The sequence below is a fragment of the Telopea speciosissima genome, chromosome 1, assembly GCF_018873765.1.
Source record: "Telopea speciosissima isolate NSW1024214 ecotype Mountain lineage chromosome 1, Tspe_v1, whole genome shotgun sequence".
Classification (NCBI taxonomy): Eukaryota; Viridiplantae; Streptophyta; class Magnoliopsida; order Proteales; family Proteaceae; genus Telopea; species Telopea speciosissima.
In genome coordinates this window covers 39,146,329-39,166,423 of record NC_057916.1, presented here as the reverse complement: position 1 = coordinate 39,166,423, position 20,095 = coordinate 39,146,329, and the positions used below count along the sequence as shown (strand labels likewise).

Here is a 20,095-nt window from a genome sequence, read left to right as displayed (position 1 = left end):
CAAATGATTTTTTTCTGGTGGTTTCCATTTTAAAAAATGGAATGAGATTTTTTATTGAAATTGGTTTAAAAAATAGCAGAATCGAACCCTAACTGGTGAGCGGAGATGATGCGAACCCTAAATTGAAAAAAAATTACCTTCCTCATAGCCGTAAGTCATCGCAAGTGTTGGTGACTAATTTGAGTAGCAAGGGAAGGGGGTGTGAAGTTAGGGATGTCCTATGGGCAAAATGGTTAGTTCACACAGGGGTATATTAATCATTTGAAGGCATCAATTACCTACGTCATAACACCAAACTAGCAGAATGGGGCTAACTGTAACAGCTAACCTAAACTCAAGGGGTTTGGTTGTATAATTTAGAAATACAGGGGGTTGCATTGTATTTAGGATAAATCTCAGGGGGTCATAATGTAATTTATACTTATCTATATAAAAAAAAAAGAAAAAAAATCTCTGTGGAGTGTGGCTTACGCCAGCACTCCCATGAGTCTATCTCTTTCTTTCCCATGTGAAAAGACATCCCTGCCCCCTTATTTTAAGGAGGAGAGAGATAGACACATGGGAGTGCTGGCGTAGGCCACACTCCCGGACAGAAAACTGCTTCCCTAAAAAAAATAGATGTTTGTATCGTATTAGTTAAAGGTCTTTTTTGTATCATTTTTCATTTTGTTTTTCTGGCACAAACATTTTTACAAGTGTTTGGTACAATTTATGGACCTTATTTCTATTTACAAAACATCAAAATAATAGAAAAACCATAATAGAGTTGAGACCTTATTATGAATTTTGACCAAAAATCCTTCTTAGTAATTTTTTTAGAATTTTAACGAACATGTGCTTATAAAGTCCCAAAGTCGAGGGTAAAAGAATCACTTCCTCCTTTAATTAGAAAGATAATGCCGACCTCCTCCTCTTTGCCTCCTCCACCACCAGTCCTTCTTCTTCTTCTTTGAGAAACTCCACCCCCTGCTGCAACCCAAATCACCTCAACTGCCTCGCCCATCCCTTCCCTGCTACCCTACCCAGCCATTGTCCTCTATTCGATCCCACCCGCCCCTCTTCTTCTTCAAGTAAAAGCATTTCGACTCTCTTTCTGAGATCCCAATGATCAAAGAATGGTGCAAGTGCCCAAAAAAATTGGTGCAGATTCACCAAACAAAGAACCCTACATAGAAATCCCTCCACCTCTTTCTAGGTTAGTCACCATCAATCAAAATTTTGAACCTCCCATTCCACGTCCATCGTTTCTTTTATTCATGTATGTATTCTCCTGATATCTCAGTTCGAAGCCACCAGAACATAATCAAATGCATTTTTTAAGGCCAAAGCCTTCAATCTGTTCAAGAGATGAAGAAATTGATGCTTGGATACAAGGAACGGAGACGGGGGTTTTATTTTTGTTAGTTCGGAATCAGGACTGATATGAAGAACCAAAGGCAACCCAGAGAATAAACCAAACATCCCCCAGCCACCCCTACCTCAACCCAAAATAGAAGTAGTAAGAGGGTTCAATTTTTTCAGCTCAAAAAATGGAAACGGTTTTTGTGTTGAAAAGAAAAATGGAGAGGAAGAAGATGGGAGGGAGAGGGTTCAATGACTGTGGTTGTAGAGGAAGAGTAAGACTCGGCTGGGATTCGATTCAAGAAGATAAGAAAAAGAATAAGAAGAAGAAGATGGAGAAGAAATCAAGTAAAGAAACAACAAGGATAAAGAGGGTTTAAACTTTTTTTTGGTAAAGACCCACCACTTAAACTACATATGGGCTTTGGGCTCTTTCTACAAAAATTGTTATGAAAATATTTGTACCAAACTATTTTTCATTCCACAATCAATTATGTTTGGTAGTTACCAAACAGTTTTTATTTTTTGATCAAAAATGGTTTTTAATAATAATTTTTTTAAATAGGCCAAAAACAAAATGAAAAATGATACCAAAAAGACCCTAAATACATTCTGGTCAACTATTTGTTTATTGATAGGTTAAATTTTTAAAAATAAATTCACTGATCAACTATTGATATTGGTACGAATTAATTGATCAAATACCAATACCTAAAATTGTAATGCACACTTTTTTATATATAAAGGAAAAAATTACTATTAATCACAAAAAGGGGGACCATTCTATGTGGAGGAGCACGACCCTTGCGTGCACAGGCCCAATAAGAGAATGCACGGAAGCATATGTAGGGCGGTCATTCTGCCCCTTAGTGTGTCTGGGCGTGGGTAGTACACTCCTTCATAGAGAACTTTTCTCCAAAAAAAAAAAGAAAAATTACAAGATTAGACATTTTTGTCTTTCTCTTTACTAAACTATCCACATATTGTTTGGTTTAACAAAATTAAACAAAATTGAATTTGGTTTACAAAACTAGACAACAAAGTGTTTTTCTTTTTCTTTTGGACGGTTTTATCCCTGAGGACAGTGAAGGGGCAGCTGTCTTCTTTCTCTAGCCATAGGGCCCAGGGCCACCCATCCCTTCTTCTTCTAAGCCCCTACCGTCAAGTGTAAATCGTTAGTTGTAGTTAAACTTTTCAAAAACCCTATTTTACCCTTAAATTTTTCCTATGGATCATTTTACCTTTATGAGACATAAGGGTAAGCACAAACCCTTCTCCCCCCCAAATAACGTTCCATTTTCATCTTCTGAACCTATCCCTTTCTTCTCCGACGAATTACGTAGAGGAGAATAAATGTCGGTGGTGGTGCTACTGGTAGAAATCATCATCGGAGCCGCTGCTGCTGCGTGAAATAATCGTCGGTTGCTTGCGGGTGCTACTGTACTGCTGATGCTATTGAAGAGAGAAAATTGAAGTTGCCATAAATCCCCAAACCGTGCATTGCTACACTGTCCTCTCCAGCAGATCCATCTTCTCTCCGAAAATCTTCGAGAACATTTGGCACTTTAAAGTAACTTTTCCCCCTTGAATCCATTACTAATTTGTCATGTTCCGTAAATGTAATCAAATCAAAATTTTTTGTTAGATTTGCGCTAGGGTTTGTCTAATTAGATTTAGATTAATTCTTGGCAATATATTTGATCTCTTAATTCATTTTGATTTATCCATGTGATTTATACATATAGTATATAAATCCATCCCCAAACCGTGCAATATGTTGCATTTTGATTGCTATTTTCCCAAATTCTCTGCACATCTCTCCCTAGCTCTGTTCTTGTGTATTGGTTTTGCAAGACCCTTTGAAGAAAATTTCTCCTTATCTTTCTTTCCTTCCTTCTATACCCAATTTTTTTAGTTGTATAATCAGAATACATTTTTAAGAATATCTACCTCTACTGTTAAAAAAAAAAAATAGACCAATGACAAGAAAAACAAAAACAGAAGCACAAATCTTGTCATTATCTAATCTACCAGATTTAAAAAGATCTGATTTCTGAGGAATATAATCTTTTAACATTTGTTTGAGCCCCTTTGTATTTTCCATAACCTGGTATAATAGGGGAGAAATTCATTACCAAGAAGAGCAACTTCTCTTAACTATAGGACAATTTGGTTTGTAATAGGTTTTATATCACATTTGTTTCAGTTCTTCATAAATTCTATAGTTCAACTTGAATGCCACACTTGGATGTAAACAGTTTGGGAGTTCCAAACTAATAAAATCTTAATATTTTGGTGATTGAAACCTTAGAGTTGCTTTTATCAAACTTCTGATTCAAAATACAAAGTTTTAATTGTATTGATCTTTCCATTTCTAATAATCTCTTGAATGAAGGTTTACTCATCCATCTCCAAACTTTCATAAATCTCTCACCCCAGACTAGTTTGCCTTCAATTTTACTCAACAGCCTTTATTCCCAATACCCCTCAAATTCATCCATAAAATCCTAGTTCCAAACCTGTTTTTGAACCCTACCAGAAACCACCCATGTTTTGTCTGAGATTTTCAAAAGCCCTAGCAGCCTTTGTTCTAGGGAGCATGAAGGTAAGAAAGTGAAATTAGATAGGCCTCTGAAGAGATATACTAGACCTAAAACATGCTTGAACTAAGGATGCAGAACCTAAAATTTTGGCATGTATCTTAAATTAGTTATTCTATTTTGCTCTATTTATATGGACTTTTAACTCTTAATTTATAGGACATTGCCAAATATCTCATGAGTTTGATTATGTCTGAGCTTATGATATTGAATAAGAGTTTATGTATATTAATTTCCTCTAATCTTTATGACCTTTTTCAGCAGCTATCAAGTAATGAATGTAAGGTGTGCTATTGCATTTCATTGGGATGGTAAAGTGTTCAGAAAATATGTTGACCTAGACTAGCTTGTATGGGTATTTGGACATGGTTTTTGACATCTACAATTCAGTCATTAACCATGTACTTGTAGGCCATAATGTAACCCTCAAAGCCAGATGCAAAATGACTGATGGAGTGGTCAAAGTGGTGACAGATGACTATACTATGTGTGAGTTGTGTGGTTTGACTGAGAGGGATGGTGTCAGTTTGCATGTTTATGATCTTAAAGTTAGCCCTGGTCACATGGACAACTATACAGCCAACAACTTTCTTAATAGGATTGTTTGTAGAGAAAATTTAGCTGAGGAGACGATTGCATTTGGTTCCACAGTTGATGGTACACAGCTTAAGAAGAGTCAGACTAGAGCTGTACCAAGAAGGCCAAAGCAGAGTGTTAGAAGGGGTGGTGTTATTTGTCAAGTATCGACTAGTGCTAATAGTAGTGGTAGTGGCTCTACTGGGAGTGCTAATACTGATGCTACTGCATCTAGTAGAGGTAAAGCTGCTAATGCTAATGTTGTTGTCTTCAATGGAAGAACTACCTTGATTCAGGAGGATTTTAAGAAGTTGTTTTTTAAAAATGACAGCTACGAAGTCTGTGTTGTATGTAAAGCAAGTGGATGTACTTGAAGAGTGTATGCTTCCCGTGTTTTAATGACTAACACTGTTGACAAGACTTTTATGATAAAGTGTTATAATCCAACACATACATGCATTATGATCACAAAACACAAGAGTGTTACATCAAAATGGATAGCAGAAAAATTTGCAAATCAGATTAAGACTGATCCAAACATATATGTGAAGATAATGAAGATAGTTTTGAGTTCAACAGGAATTCAAGTCTCTTATATGAAGATAATGAAGACAGTTTTGAGTTCAACAGGAATTCAAGTCTCTTACATGAAGATGTACAGGGCACACAACATTGCTATAGAAATTAATCAAGGTAGCTTTGCACAGCCAAATGCACTGTTACTTGAGTATGCTGATTTGGTCTTGAAGAATATGCCTGGTAGTATAGTCAAGTTACGTTATAATGATTGGCAAGACATGTCACAACCTTTAGTATTTAAGAGGTTATTTGTATCATTTCATGCATGCACTGAAGGTTTCAAAAAGGGATGCAAACCATTTATTGATATTGATGGATGTCATCTCAAAGAAAAGTATGGTGGTGTTCTACTATCAGTCATATCTGTTGATGAGAATAATGCCTTGTTCCCCATTGCATTTGGAATAGTAGAAGTAGAATGCAAAGACAGTTGACTCTTTTTCCTTGAATACTTACATGAGGGACTTGAAGTTGTCAGTCATGATCAATCTCTGACTTTTATGTCAGACAAACAGAAGGTACTCCATTATTTGCATATGTTGTTTATTTACCAACATGCCTTTATATTTTGGTAATACTGACAATTTGATTCTGTTGTGTAGAGACTATCTGATGCAATTAGTATGATCTTCCCATATGCTCAACTGAGATGTTGCAGCAGACATCTATATCAAAATTTCAGAAAAAAATTTCCTAGTCCAGTTTTGAAGAAGCATTTTTGGTCAACATCAAGAGCCTATACTACCATCCAGTTTGAGAGAGATGAATTTTATTAGGGAGTTTAACAATGAAGCATATCAATGGTAGATTAACAATCCCTTAAGCATATGGGCAAGACATGCATTTGATGATAAGGCAAAGAGTAACAATGTCACTAATAACTTGTCTGAATCTTTCAACCAATGGATAGTATAATTAAGGCACATACCTATTCTTACCTTAGATGACCAACTAAGAGTGAAGATGATGGAGAGATTGTATAAAATGTATGAGAAATATTGTGGTTATGACATTCATGGTATAGTCACAACAAATTTGAAGAGAAAATTGGACATGGTGCAACAAAAGGCAAGGGAATGCATTGTTCATCCATCTAGTCCACATACCTTTGAGGTGCAAGATATGTTTCAATGTCGATTGATGGTTAGTTTGGTAGATCACACTTGTACCTGTAGAGTGTAGAATTCTACTGGGGTGCCATGTAAACATGCAGCAATAGCTATCACTTTCATGAGGGGAACAATAGAACAATATTGTGATGCATTCTACAATGTGGAGATATATATGGATGCATATAGTAGGATAATCCAGCCACTTCCTGATTTGTCTGAATTGAAACCAACTAATCCTACCAAGCTGGTACAACCTCCAATTCTTAAAAGGAGACTAGGAAGACCTCAGACAAGTAGGAAGAAGATGGTGATGAGGAGTACAAGGGGAGATCAAAGTATGTGATATGTAGCAACTGCAAGCAACGAGTCCACAACAAGAGAAAATGTCAGTTAGCTCTAGTGAAGGGCACTGGAGCTTCTACTAGTCAGGGAGCTGGTGTGAAGATATATAACCTATATACCTAATTCAGTAATTTCTTGAATGTTTCATTGAAATGCATTACTAACTCTCTCTTTCTTATGTTGTATATCATACATATGTAGAGAAAGAAGGTGAATGAGAGCCAAGATGGTACTTGCATCTCTTAAAGAATTATCAGATCACAAGCATCTACAACTATGACACAAGAGAGTATACATGAAAGGACTGTGCCCAAATTGACCAAGAAGCATGCACGCAGGAATGAAAAAAGGGCAGCAACTAGGAAGATGGGCAGCTGAGGAGATGGGTGTAAAACAGGAAAGGATGTAACTGGTTAGGAATTGAGAGGGTCTTAAGAGGGTGTTTAGGACTTGAAATAGTGAGTGTATGTGATGGGTTTGAATTTAAACAAGTAGTGTTATAAAAAATAAAAAAAAATTTAAACAAGTAATATTTGTGTGGATGTTTATGGCATGATGGGTTTGAATTTGAACAATTAATATTTGTGTGGATGTTGACTTTTATTTAGATTGTATTGTGATGATGGTAATTACTGTGTGGATGATGATGGTAGTATAATACAAGTATGTAATATTGTTTTGTATATGAGTAAATGTTGTCCATTTGAACACTTAGCTGGAATGTTTATCTGTACTACTATCATATATATGCCAAAATGCTGTCCGTTTGAAAATAAATGTTCATATACGCAAATCTAAAGAAATTAAAACCATTTCAGTAGTACTACATTTTGGTCACATTCAAATTAAAAGTACAAACCTTACAACTTAAATGGTACAAAGACACCACAAACTTGCTTTCCTAACTCTATTTGTTAACAAATAGTACAAAGACCAACACAACCAAAACTGTTACTACAAGCTTCAGTATTTCAACAGAGTTCTTCAATTCCTTCAATCTTTCCTTCACACCACGCATCTCTTTCCCACTCTGTCTATCTTCTCGACTTCTTTCAACTACAACCTCATGTGGATGGCCTCCGGGTGTGGCCAATACAGGTGGTGGTGCATTTATTGGGTCACACCATTTGAAGAATTCACATCCATTAGGTGCATCTTTGCAACAGTAGTACAACTTGTTCTTGTTTTGTGTAGACTCTGATATCCTCACTAATGCCCTTCGTTGACCTACATTGTAAGTTCAAATACAATGTTGAACCTTGGTTGCTCTCATTCACACTCAATGTTGACATTTTTATCTGCAAGAATAAACATGAATAATGCAAAGTTAATTTCAAAATATCTCCATCCCAAATTTCAATTTCTTGAAATGGCACTCAAAACTAAGTTTTCAGCCTTTCTCAATTCATCATCTCCTTCAAATTATATACAAGTTAATTTCAAATCATATCAATATCTACCACATTAGTTATGTTTTCAAAAAGGTCACAGGAAAAATTGACACAAGAGAGTCCATGCATCTAATGCATTCGGACATGACCGATTGGAATTTGGGAAAAAAGAACATATGAGGAGTTGATTCCTTCACTTACATGGGATAGTGACTTCTAGAACAGAGCTTTCATAACAGGGTTTTCACAACAGGGTTTTAACAACAGGGCTTGATGGGTCGACACAGGATTGTGTATTAATGGCATTGGATAAAGCTCAATTAAACGATGGTAGAAGTAATAGGAAGAGAGAGAGGATTCACCGGAACTTACCTTCACCGGAGGGTGCTGGGGCCAAAGGAACTCCACCGTGTTTGGGGGTTGTGTTCTACAAATTGCCAGAACTATAATTGGTAACAAAACCCTAACTTGTTTTTGGGGGTTTTGAGGAGAAGAATCAGAATAAAGGTAAAATGGGAATTTAAAATAGTCACTGAGCTAAAATGGTAAAACAGTCTTTTTACTTATAAAACTAATAGTTTGCTAACACCGTGTCATTAGGGGGTTTTTTGAAATAGTGAAACTAAGGGGGTGTTTTGATATTGTTTCAAATTACAGAGGGGTGCATGTAATTTGCTCTTAATTTTTTTATTCCCCCCATTTAGTGAGAAAGCACATATACTAAAAGGAATGCGCTTATCCCAATTGGTCGAGAAGTCACTGGGAGCTAATACGGAGGTGGGGGTGGGTGGTTCGACGGGGAAGTGGGAAGGAACAAAGGTGGGGTTGTAGGACGAAGAAGAAGAAACAGCGGAAGGGGTGGGTGGGAGTTCTTGGGGTGGGTTCGATTTCAACAGGGGTTAAGGGCGGCTGAGGTGGGTTGTCAAAAGAAGAAGAAGAAGCTGGTGTTGGCAATGGGTTGCGGTGATGTGCAGTACGAAGGGCAACGATTGGTGTCGCGGCGACAACAAAGCATCTGAAACCGGGAGCTCGTTCGGAGGTCGCAGAGATGAGTACTTCTTCAAAGGGCAGTGTTCTTGCATGAGGGCGGAAGGGGTTATAGCCTTGCAGTGGAGTACCTGTCTTTGTTTTTGCAAGTGTGAGAAGGATTGCATGGGCAGGATCTGGTTGCAAGGGCAGGAGGGGTTGCATGATTGGGGAACGGGAGGATGAAGGGTAAAATCATAAAAAAAAAAACATACTTGGCTGAGGAAGTAACACTGTTTCGGTTTGTTTTGTAAACTCAAACTCAATTTTGGATAAATTTGTTAACTAAAATAGTAAAAATATAATTTTGTAATGTCAAACCTAATTGTGCCTAATCTTGTAATTTTCTCCAAAAAAATTTTCATGAACACCCTCCTCAATTGTTTGAGATGATACCTAACCTTTCCACACCCTATCAACTAACATACTTTATGTCCCTACATTCAAAGATACATCCATCACCAAAGGCCAATCGGCCCAATCCCATTTCAGCACTTCTTTCACAAAATGGGTTGGAATTATTTGGATCGGACTCCGATTCAGGCCGATTTGAATCCCTAATTCTCCAATTAAAAATCATGGTTTACTTAGATTAAGGAAACTATTATGGAGACACAAACCTAAATGGACGAGTCTGAGTTTTTTCAACCACAGAAGATATGGCCCACTCAATTTGAATTGAATGGTCAGGATATAAGTATTAAAGTTGGACCACAACACTTTGTTTTCATTAACAAATTCTATTAAAGTCTGTAAACAATGTTTTAGTAACGGTCTTTTTTTTTCTTTTGTTTTTTTCGTCCGTTTTTCTCCTTTTAAGCTTCCCTGTCTTCTCGCTGCTTTCTTCCTCTTCGATCAACTCGGAAGCGATATGCAGCGGCAGAGTATACATTTCAAACACCAGTCTCTCCTCTTTAAAGAAGATCTTCTTTCACACCATGGGAGTAAGGTTCGAGCAGCAGCGTCGTCTCTGTTCATAAGCACATCTGCCACAACATTTTCTTGGGCGATCACTCGATCTTCTTTATTTCGTACAACTTTCGACTTCTCAGATCTCAATCATGTTCGGCTGTGTACTCTGCAATCATCGCGAACCCAGAATCCAATTCTCGCTGCAAGAAAAAATCGAAGAAGGATTGGGTGGGAAAGAGCTGCAAAAACTGCCGTCCAATACGTTGCGGTTATTGCATCTAATTTGAAAGTCTTACCCGAACCGCTTGATGTTGTTATCAGAGAAGTTTTTGGAGTAGGAAATGGCGGAGGATCTGGGATTTGGAAAGGATTTGGAGGAGGATTTGAGGGATGGGGAAGGAGGAGATGGAGGGTTAAATTTGGGCTTTTCCGGTTGTTGGGTGTTTGTGCTTTGATGATTATGTTGAGTAATAGAAGGAAACCTGAGACCGATTTGGCCTGCGGAGTTTTAGGGCTATTTCTGTTAGGATCTTTGGTTTGGGATTGCCAGAAGGCGATGAAGGGGTGGGTTTTGGGGTTCTGCTCTTGTGCTCTGATAGTGATTTTGGGGTTGAGGAGTGAGCATTTACACATACGCTTTAAAGATTTAAGGGTTCGCTCTCCCTTCGTAAAGATTGCCAGGGCAAAGAGAAGATGAGCTACCTTATCTTAGATTTACAAAAAAAAGAGGGGAAATTTTTCTGACAAATTTTGTTCTCCTTTAGTTTATTTTATTTTTATGATATTCTGTATCACTGTACAATCTTCCCCTTTTACAATTCTTTTTTTTTTTGTTTTTTGGATTCATCTACTGCAATGCAACATTATAAGACAATTTCCTTCTTCATTTCTTTGTATCTTGTTTATGTCCTATCCACCTACATGATTGAAGCTTGAGAGGAACTAAAAAGTTTGTATCGATTAATTCTTGACGATATTCGCAGAGAATTGATTTGTTGCAGAGCAATGGGGGTTAAACCGCAAATTGATAAAAACTGGTTTATGTTTGTGACAAAGAAAGACAATAACCCAGTAATCAACCAGTGCGGATGCATGAAGGTGAACAGTTAAAACCATATAAATTCTAACACTTCACCAGCAAGGAAGAAACAAAACAAGTCCCTTTTTTTTTTAAAGGTAAACACAAACCACACGCCAGCACCCAAAAGGTTAACCACACGTTTTCATTTTGGGTTGGTGAAGCCGTGAGGGAGGAGGACAAATAGTGGTGAGCCGTGAAGTATCAGAAGTACACCAGAACCATTACACAAGCTGACAAGCATCAACTTTAAAGAACCAGTGGTCCAGTATTTGACTTCGCAATACTGGCAATTCAGAATTCCTGAGCAGAGTTTGCTATGATCCGTCTCTCTCTTTCTCTTATCAGGTCTCTTCCATTGTCATTTTTGTTTCATGGGGCCGAAAGGATTTAAGGTGTTCTACATTGGAGCTCTTTCTCCAACCCACCCCCACGGCCCATCACTTGGGTGATCCGGCATTTCAGAAGATATGCCACTGAAAAATGGCTGACAAAATTCCTGATTACCAACACGGATCGAATATGGAAAACTGACACTAGAGCATCTTCTGTTATTATTAGGTTTATTTTAAATAAATCAAAATTTGCATCTTCTTGCCTTAGTGGTAAGAGGCCCAAATTCACAGCTTTCTCTGCAATCAACAACGAAGGGGGAAATGCTGAGGAAAAAAATTGGTCTTTCTCTATACAAATAACAACAAACAACAGTAGAATATCAGTTCCATCATTTCTCTTTGATGAATTACACTATGTGATCAAGTTGCAATCACATATTTCTCTTCTGTCTGTCTGTCTGTCTTGTCTATTGTATTGTGAAGAAAATCATGTGCACATACCTGCCCCAGAAATTGGGCTTTGTATGTTTAAAGCATCAATCACCTCCACTAGGCTCCAGAAATTGAACTCTTTGCAGCTTGATATATGACCCTTTGTCAAGACCTCATCTGAACATATCACAACGATGTCCTCTCTCTTAACCATTATCCAAGAAAATTAACCCTAATTAGCAATAAATATGATCTATATCAGTCCTCCAACCCAGTGGACGATCATGGAGCTTCATATATCACACTGGTGCTTGAGGAGATACCGTAGAGTTCTGAGTGCGAGCAACCTCCCGCTTAAGGAAAAGTGCATATAGGAGCTCATTCCATACATCAGGGACCCCAGGGAGGCACCAATGACTGCAATCCTGCCTGTGGATGGGGGCAGGCCCAGCCTTTGGCCCCTGATAGTACAAGGATGCATGAGCATCTTTCCTCCGTGATGTCATATGGGTTACATTCAACACATCTAAACCCATCACTTGTGGCTTGTTTGAGTGTGCCTGTAGTATGTCACCAACTATGCTGAATTGGGGCCAAGATTGGGATGTCACCAGTGATGGGCCCAGTTCAGGTAGTGTCTCCAAATGACAGGTCCCCCCATTCCTCCAATCCCCACCTCTGTAAAGCCATGGTATTATTGTTAGAATTGCACAAGTTATGTTGACATTCATCCATAATCATGAAAATAGTACTAAAGAATCAACTTATCCACTTCCTACAATCCTACATACTATAACATTATTAGTTCTTTAGTGGACCTGATGCTGTCTGGCCAGGTAAAAGACAACCAGAAACTCAGCACATTAATGTACTCAAATGTGAGAGAACTTGTATGAGTAATAGCATACTCCGAAGGGGGAAGGTACTTAGTATATATGTGAATGATGGCCTCATGGTTAACAGATCATAAAGTCCTAAAGACCTGAGTTTGAACCTTAACAATAGCAATTTCAAAGTGAAGAAGGCTCCATGGAGCAAATGGAAGACATTAATTCAAGGAATTGACTAAACAAAGGAAGCAGAAGAAAGTTAAAAACGTAACACAAAGATTGGTTGAACAAGAGAACAAGTGAAAACTTCACAAATTTCAATCTACTTCAAACCATCATGATTCATAAAAGAATTGGTAAGTCCAGCATGAAGAAAACAGATTAAACAAACCCAGACAATCTATTCACATATTAAGAAGCTGCTAACCTGCAAGAATGTTAGGATGCCATAGACACATATACAAAGAAAAAAGTTGGAAATTTTATTCTAACCTACATAAGAAGTCGAAACAGAAATATTATTAATTGGTGTGACCATGACCCAACAATCAATGGACGAAGTCCTTTTAAACAAGATACTCCTCCGAAGTTCTTTGGGTCCCCAGGTCAGGGTCCACCAAAAGATTAAATCCTCCAATTTTTTTTTAAAGGGGGGGGTGGGGGGGGGGGAGGAGGGATAAAGTCCTTTAAAACCGTTACTGATGAGAGATTTAGTCTTTAAAGTCACTCTAAGTGTTGACTTCCCATTTTACAGGTTGATCAATATAAAACATGATATTCTAAAATATGATGGGAGTACCTTGGGCCTAAGCATTCTTAGGGTTAAATACGGAGGGTATGGCCAACCACTAAATGGACACTATCTGGAGGATTTCTACAAACAAATCAGCTTGGCCAATCATATGTGACAGTTTGACTTGCATTTTGAATATTAACTAAAAAAATCCAAAGGAAAGTTGTGAGGTTCTTTCTTTCTGTTTGGATAGTAATTGGTAAAGAAATGAAAATTAACCAATTATATTAATTTTGAGTTTTTACATGTGTTTGTTCCAATGGCCTACAAATTGAGCACCTATATTTAGATCTTTTTGAAAGGATAGTTTGAATATTTAAAGCTCCAGACTTGCCCAAAAACATAGGTTCATTTTCTTGGCATATATATTGCAAAAACAGTATCCCTACAAGCTTAAAAAAATGTCAAGACCTAGTTCTTTCATGTTTTCCTTTTATTTGGCTGTTGGTAATAGGGGCTAAAACACTTCTACTATTACTAAGCTTACAAACACAAACACACTGCACACACACACACACAAAATGTGAATTGAAAAGATTATTGAGATAATTAATCAAGTTATTGAGACAAACCTGAAATGCAAAGGGGAAAAGGTGCGGAAAAAGATCTGTGTCTTGCTCATATTCACTTCCCTACCAATCCAGTCGACCAAGGTCATAATTGACCTCTGATATGCACTTTCTACGCTCATATCAAACTTTACCTCCTTCCCGTCTTGGAAATAACAACCCCTGACCAAATAGTTTCGAGTTTAAAGGTCAAATTATAATTGATACTGAAGCATAACCCATAAAATTACATTATAACTTAGCTCGTGATCAAGCCTTTGGCTTCCCCTATTCTCAAATCTTCTAAGAAATATCTCCTAGACAGACATCCAGGTTTTTGTAATTGCCATACCAACATTTATTCTAAGGAAATAGTTTATTAGATTCCACAGTAGAACAACTCAAAGAATAAACATTAGCAACATAAAAATTATGAGGAATAGATAATCAGCACTTCGACAACAGATGATTTGATAAGCGAGAAAAACAACCATTTGGACTAAAAGAAAGCAATTTCATTTATCATGGACACCAATCAGCTGGTCAGCTCCCAATATATTTTTCACAATCTGTTTTCTATGTTTCCACTGTAATCTGGATTTTCTATAAAATGGATAGCCAAATTAACTACGGTCAAGTCAGAACAGTGTATAGACCAGTAGGCATAACAGTGAATACCGATTACAGGTGTCAAAATCTGATTAAGGTGTTGGGAATCATTTCTACTTCATTAGACCTATACAAACATTTTATCCTTTAGATACCAATAAGACCAAAAAGATTCTATTGATTATAAACCACATAATATTTTCAAATGAAAACATGAACTACTGGAGCTTAAATCTATTCTCCAACTATGAATTGAGCTTTTCAAAAAACAACATTTAAAAAACAAATAAACCAGTCCAATCTAACACAGAACTCAAGAAGAAATATGGGTGGAGGAGCACTTCAAAATTTGAAAGTCACAATCAGCCAATTATCCAAAAAGATTAGACCTATTTAACTTAAATCGTAAACATTTAAAATTCCCATACAAATCCTTTCCCTGTTAATGACTAAAACCACCATAACTTCTTCATGCTCAGAGAATGACTGGGCTTCAACACTGACTAAGAGGGGAAAAACCTATTGTGCATATCTACCCTTCCCAAAACTCTTATAAGACTTTAAATATTTTTTTCCAGGTTAGTTAAAAGTTAGTTTTTTGTTTTTCCTTGCTTTCTTGCTGTTCGTTAAAATAAACGAAAGAAAAATAATATAAATGAAATAGGAAGTAAAATGAGAATTATTTTCATTTGATAGATTATGTACCCTCTAATGGTCTTCTCAAAGTTCCACCAGTGACCGGTATTGAAGACGAGCACGTCTGCATCTTTCCAGCGTACAGAGCTCCAATCCATTTGATCTAATTTTAGGGTTGTCTTTACCTTCCCTGGAACTCCAGCAGGTGGGCGGCTCAGCGGCACAAGAAATGGAGATTTGTAATACTCCACAGTGCAGTTGAAGTCCCTGAACTTAAATACCAAGAACCCATTGTGCTTTGTGATTGGAGAGCCATTCACTTCATAGATTGAATCCTCATTAGGAATTGCTGATGAGAGCAGACAGAGCAGAGACTCCCATTGATTTCTACCAATTGAATCACCAACAAATACCAGCCGTCGGTTCCGAAGCTTCTCCAGCATCTCCTTTGCATCAAATCTTAAATAAAAAAAGGAAAAAAGGAAAGAGAAATCCCAATTAATTACTCAATTCTTTCTCTCGTTAGCAGGGTAGAATTTGATAGAGACTGTAGTACAAGTCAAAACAAATACAATATGCAGAGAAAAGCCTAATCCTAATAAAAGCAAAAGAATTTCCCATTATTTAAAAAAAAAAAACCCACCATCCAGGACAAAAAATATATCTAACCAAATGTAAGATAATACATAGATCCACAATTCAAGTTATAGAACACAACAAGAAGAAGAAAACAAACAGTAAATCGAGATTAGAACTTCAGAGCGAATCCAGAAGTTTACGGAGAAAGCTAATAAGTAATGAACACAAGAGAACATTAAAGAATTGTTCACACCAAGTCAGAGAACCAGATACAGATGGTCATAGAAGGCAAGCAGGAAAGTAAGAAGAAGAAAAAAGAAACATGGCTAACAAGAAACGAATGGAAAATTCACCGGAAATTAAATCAAAAGTATCTAAAGAAGGCGTAACCATAACCATGTGGATTATTCTGAGGGAGGAAGAAAATTAACATTTTTTTTTAGTAAAGTAGCAGAAATAAACGAGATTAAATATAAAGTAAAAGGTATATTAGATTGAAGAAAAATCTAGAAAGAAAGAAGACAAGGTAAGAACCTGGGCAAGTTGCATTCTTTGGGTTGCCATCGCCACTTAGAGTAGAAAGAATCAGGCCTACCATTTTCAGAACACCGAAATCCATCATCGAGAAACCTGCAATCTTTGGACTGGTAAAGAGGATAGTGTTCATCCCAAACCCACTCTCCATTGAACAAATCACACCGTCCACCGCCTACTTCGAGGAATCCCACTCTTTCACCACTACTCCAGCTGTCAAATCCCAACGACAAAAGTTTCTTTAACTGTCCGTGATGCCGAAACCCACTACTAACAACCCTGTAATCCAAGTAGAAGCAGCAGCAAAGAAAGCAAAAGACAGTAGCAACGAAAAAACCAAGAATGCCCAAAGAGTGTTCTTGAGTTCTGAGACGATTGATCTTCTTCAAAACCTCCCAGTATGACACGGTTTCTAGGCCTTGGGGAGATGGGTTCTTCACCATTTCCAGAAAATGTGTTTTCGTTGTTTGTGCTTTTAGTGATTATTGAGACTGGAAAGTGCCTGAGGAGGGATGATGGGAAAAAAGGAGAAGAGGAGTTGTGGTATGTAAGTAAGACAACGTTAATGGCAAAGGCATATGGAATGCTTCTTTCTTTTTTGAGTTACCACTATAACTTAGATGCAGAGGGAGAACGAGTGTGCGAGCGAGAGAGACAGAAGCAAGGGTGCTTTAATGGCGGAGCTTTCTCTTTCCACACTTCTTTCTTTCCCCCTCCTCACTCCTCTTTTATTTATGCTTTATTCAGGAAGAGGGAGAAATCAGAACTGAGCACTGTAGTAAAGAGATTAAAATGTGATGCTTGGGAGGATTTACCTCACCCCCAACAACCACCACCACGAGAAAAAAAAACCTTGCGAGGGACCGATGACTCAAATCAGGGAGACTTGGAGAGAGAGAGAGAGGGGAATGAGAAAGAATATGGGATAATGGGACTGTATTGTCTCCGTGTTGTGTGGCTCGTGTCCAAGCGCTTGGAGAGAGAGAGAGAAATGGTTAGCGGCGTGAGTGATGGGAGAGTAGGGTTCTAAATGGATATTCGAAAATCTGAATTCGATCCGCATCCGTATCCGTTTTGGAGTATTTGAATTCGTTTAGAGATATTCAGAAAAAAATTCGAATACTCTGATAAAAATCCAAATTCGAATACTAAATTATAAAAAATTAAGTAAATAATGATCTTGCGGGTTTTTGAAGATTCAACAGGTTCTAGAATATGAGGAAAAGAGAATCATGATCTAAAACTATGGATTGAGAGTGAATTGTATCCACTAGGGGGAGTAAGGTTCGGGTTACACAAGGCAGAGGTGTAAACGGATGGTCGAAAATCCGAATTCGATCCGCATCCGAATCCATTTGAATCCGTTTAGAGGTATCCGAATTCGACCAAGAAATATCCAATTCCGATTACATCCGATCTGTATTCGAGCCAAATCCGATCCATTTACAGGCCTATGGGAGAGAGAGAGTATCAATTGAGTCGTTATTATTCTAGTGAGAGAAACCTTTGAATTGGTTGCATCGGAATGTCCAGAATTGGAATTGGTCGCATCGGAATGTCCAGAATTGGAATTGGTCATGATTGATACTTATCTGAATTGATCAATTCAACTAATCTGATTTCGAATTTTGAAACAGTGGGTTTGGGCAAATGTCATCGAAATGTTTTGTTGAGATTTGGGTGTTTAGTCCCATTTCGGTGGAAAAATTAATCAAAGGGCAAGGGATGGATACATTCCGGTGTGGGATGATGAAGTCTACATACAAAGCATGGTTCTTAATCTCAGGATTGGTCTCGGGATCGGTCAAGGTTAAAATCGATTCGATACCGATTTGGATTGGATGAGCGTGCACGAGTGGACGATTGAGATCAGGATTTTACCAATCGGGAATCAGATTGGTGAATCAGTCGATTTTGATTCAAAATCGGCTGTGATCGATTTTGATTTCTACTGATTTGACACAGTCGATTCAATCCAAAAACCCTAGAAATTTCTTATTTTTGAATCTGAAGAGTGAAGATGATTCTAGAGTTCTTGAGCCTCGACTTGGGCCAATTCCAATCCGAATAGCCAATGATCAATTCCGTATCTGAATCCGGATTTTAAAATCCTGAGTGAGATTTGATTATGAAAGCGAAAAAATGAGGGTGTGAAGTGTAACTACTGAACTATGAACACTTGAGAAGTGCCATAGTGGTGATACATATTAGCAATACTGTACTCTATAGAGAGTAGAGAATACAGGAAGGAGAAGAGGGACAGAGGAACGGGAGACGGGAGTCTTGGCATGGATTGGGCTCCTCTGCAGCGCCACAGGACATGTCCGACGCACATCGGATGGCCCTGCTGCCTCGAGCACACAACTCAACAGTGTGCATGAGGGCTGCATGCCCAGTGCAGTAGGGCCGTCCGATGTGTGTTGGATGTCCTGTCACGCTGCAGAGAATCCAGGTCAGCCTTGGCATGGACAAATTTTTTTCCTTGATACTAGGCCCACATTGGAGGCAGAGAGGGAGGGACCCATGAAGGGCAGCAGATAAGGGACCTATTAGGGCCAGAAAAGGGGCACAAGACCACATTTATTATATCTATTATATGTTAAGAAGGATGGGGTAGGAGACTAGGAGTAGAACCACTCCCACTCGAAGATTTGTTTAGACTTGGGCGTCGGCGGTAACGGTAACTAAACGATTAAAACGACTGTGAGGTGTGGGCCTGTAGGGCATATCACTGCCCGTCCCATGGGACATGAGCTGTGCTCCAATCTCCAAGAGGTCCACCTCCAGTCCTCCACCCACCTTCAAAGACTCCATCGGATTACTCTTAGCTTTTAGAGTGTGCTCTCACATTGATATTCCTTTGTCTTTTCTTTTCAGTAACAAAATCTCTAAGATCAGCCATTTGGCTATGGCTGATTATAACTTTTTGACAATAAATATATATATATAAGGAGAAGGTTGGCCTTGTTGCCAGCATTAGGTAAACTATCGGTATACATCAATTATAGGGCTGGTCCAGCTGGACACTAGAGGACAAAGAGGTTTTTTCAAATAGAATGGAGAGAGGATGACACATGAACCTTTCCCCCAAAAATTGGGAAAATGTTATCTGCCCGGGGTGCAGGATGCATCCAAAGACATGGGGTAGGGTGGGGCGAAATGATCGCCCCACCCCTGAATGACAGAAATGATTGTCCCACCCCGTGCCATGTGTCTGGACATAGTCTATGCCCCTTACGCTCCTAGGCTGAGAACATCACCCCAAAAATTATATAAGAACTCAACAGTAAAGTCAGATGGGACAAGTTAACACCATGTTTCGAGATTCTCATTCCTTTCATGGGTTGCTACCATAATACAACTAAAGATAAACTGGTTCAATGGGGGGAGCATCTACAGATAGTGTGTGTGTGGGTGGGGAATGTGGACCAAGATCCAATGTTAGTTTTCAAGGATGGTTTGGAAAACAATTTTAGTTAATTCTCGCATCAAAAGATGTTGGGCTCAGTCTGGGATGAAGACATGAATTTGATGGATGATCATACACAAGGTACTTTATAACTACTCAGCTCATTAAACTTAGCTTCACAACTAATATCTATCATGTATGGCAAGAGAGACACAGGCGGATCCAGAAAAGGGATGGGAGCTAGGTTATTATTTTTGATAAACTAAGCCAACCTTTTATTGGATAAGGAAGTGTTGGAATTTTACATATAGGTGTATTTAAAACTTGACACCACCTTTTAATTGTCTCAAATCTTATTCCAAAACTTTTTAAAGTTAAGGGTATAAAAGGATTTTCAAAATATTTTGAAAGTGATGTATCGTTATGTCATTTG

At 38.1% G+C, this 20,095-nt stretch overlaps 2 protein-coding genes across 2 annotated transcripts; one reads left to right on the top strand and one right to left on the bottom strand.

Annotated features, from left to right (window-relative positions):
• Positions 1-9,814: 9,814 nt before the first annotated feature.
• LOC122649252 lies at positions 9,815-10,576 on the top strand. Its single transcript, XM_043842592.1, has one exon. The coding sequence runs from the start codon at positions 9,839-9,841 to the stop codon at positions 10,574-10,576; it is 738 nt and encodes a 245-aa protein (XP_043698527.1). The 5' UTR covers positions 9,815-9,838.
• Positions 10,577-11,885: 1,309 nt separating this feature from the next.
• Positions 11,886-16,700, bottom strand: LOC122649173 (protein trichome birefringence-like 10). The gene is made up of 4 exons (XM_043842550.1): positions 16,254-16,700; positions 15,210-15,599; positions 13,920-14,078; positions 11,886-12,402 (listed from the first exon to the last, which is right to left on the bottom strand). The coding sequence occupies exons 1-4, from the start codon at positions 16,694-16,696 to the stop codon at positions 12,024-12,026; spliced, it is 1,371 nt and encodes a 456-aa protein (XP_043698485.1). The 5' UTR covers positions 16,697-16,700; the 3' UTR covers positions 11,886-12,023.
• Positions 16,701-20,095: the final 3,395 nt, after the last annotated feature.

Excerpts from the sequence above, each read along its gene's own strand:
- LOC122649252 (XM_043842592.1), top strand. The coding sequence starts at position 9,839 with ATGCAGCGGCAGAGTATACATTTCAAACACCAGTCTCTCCTCTTTAAA.
- LOC122649173 (XM_043842550.1), bottom strand. The coding sequence starts at position 16,696 with ATGGTGAAGAACCCATCTCCCCAAGGCCTAGAAACCGTGTCATACTGG. Across the intron at positions 15,600-16,253 it reads AAAGAATGCAACTTGCCCAG|ATTTGATGCAAAGGAGATGC; the intron begins GTTCTTACCTTG and ends TTTTTATTTAAG. Across the intron at positions 12,403-13,919 it reads TTTTCCCCTTTGCATTTCAG|AGGTGGGGATTGGAGGAATG; the intron begins GTTTGTCTCAAT and ends ATGGCTTTACAG.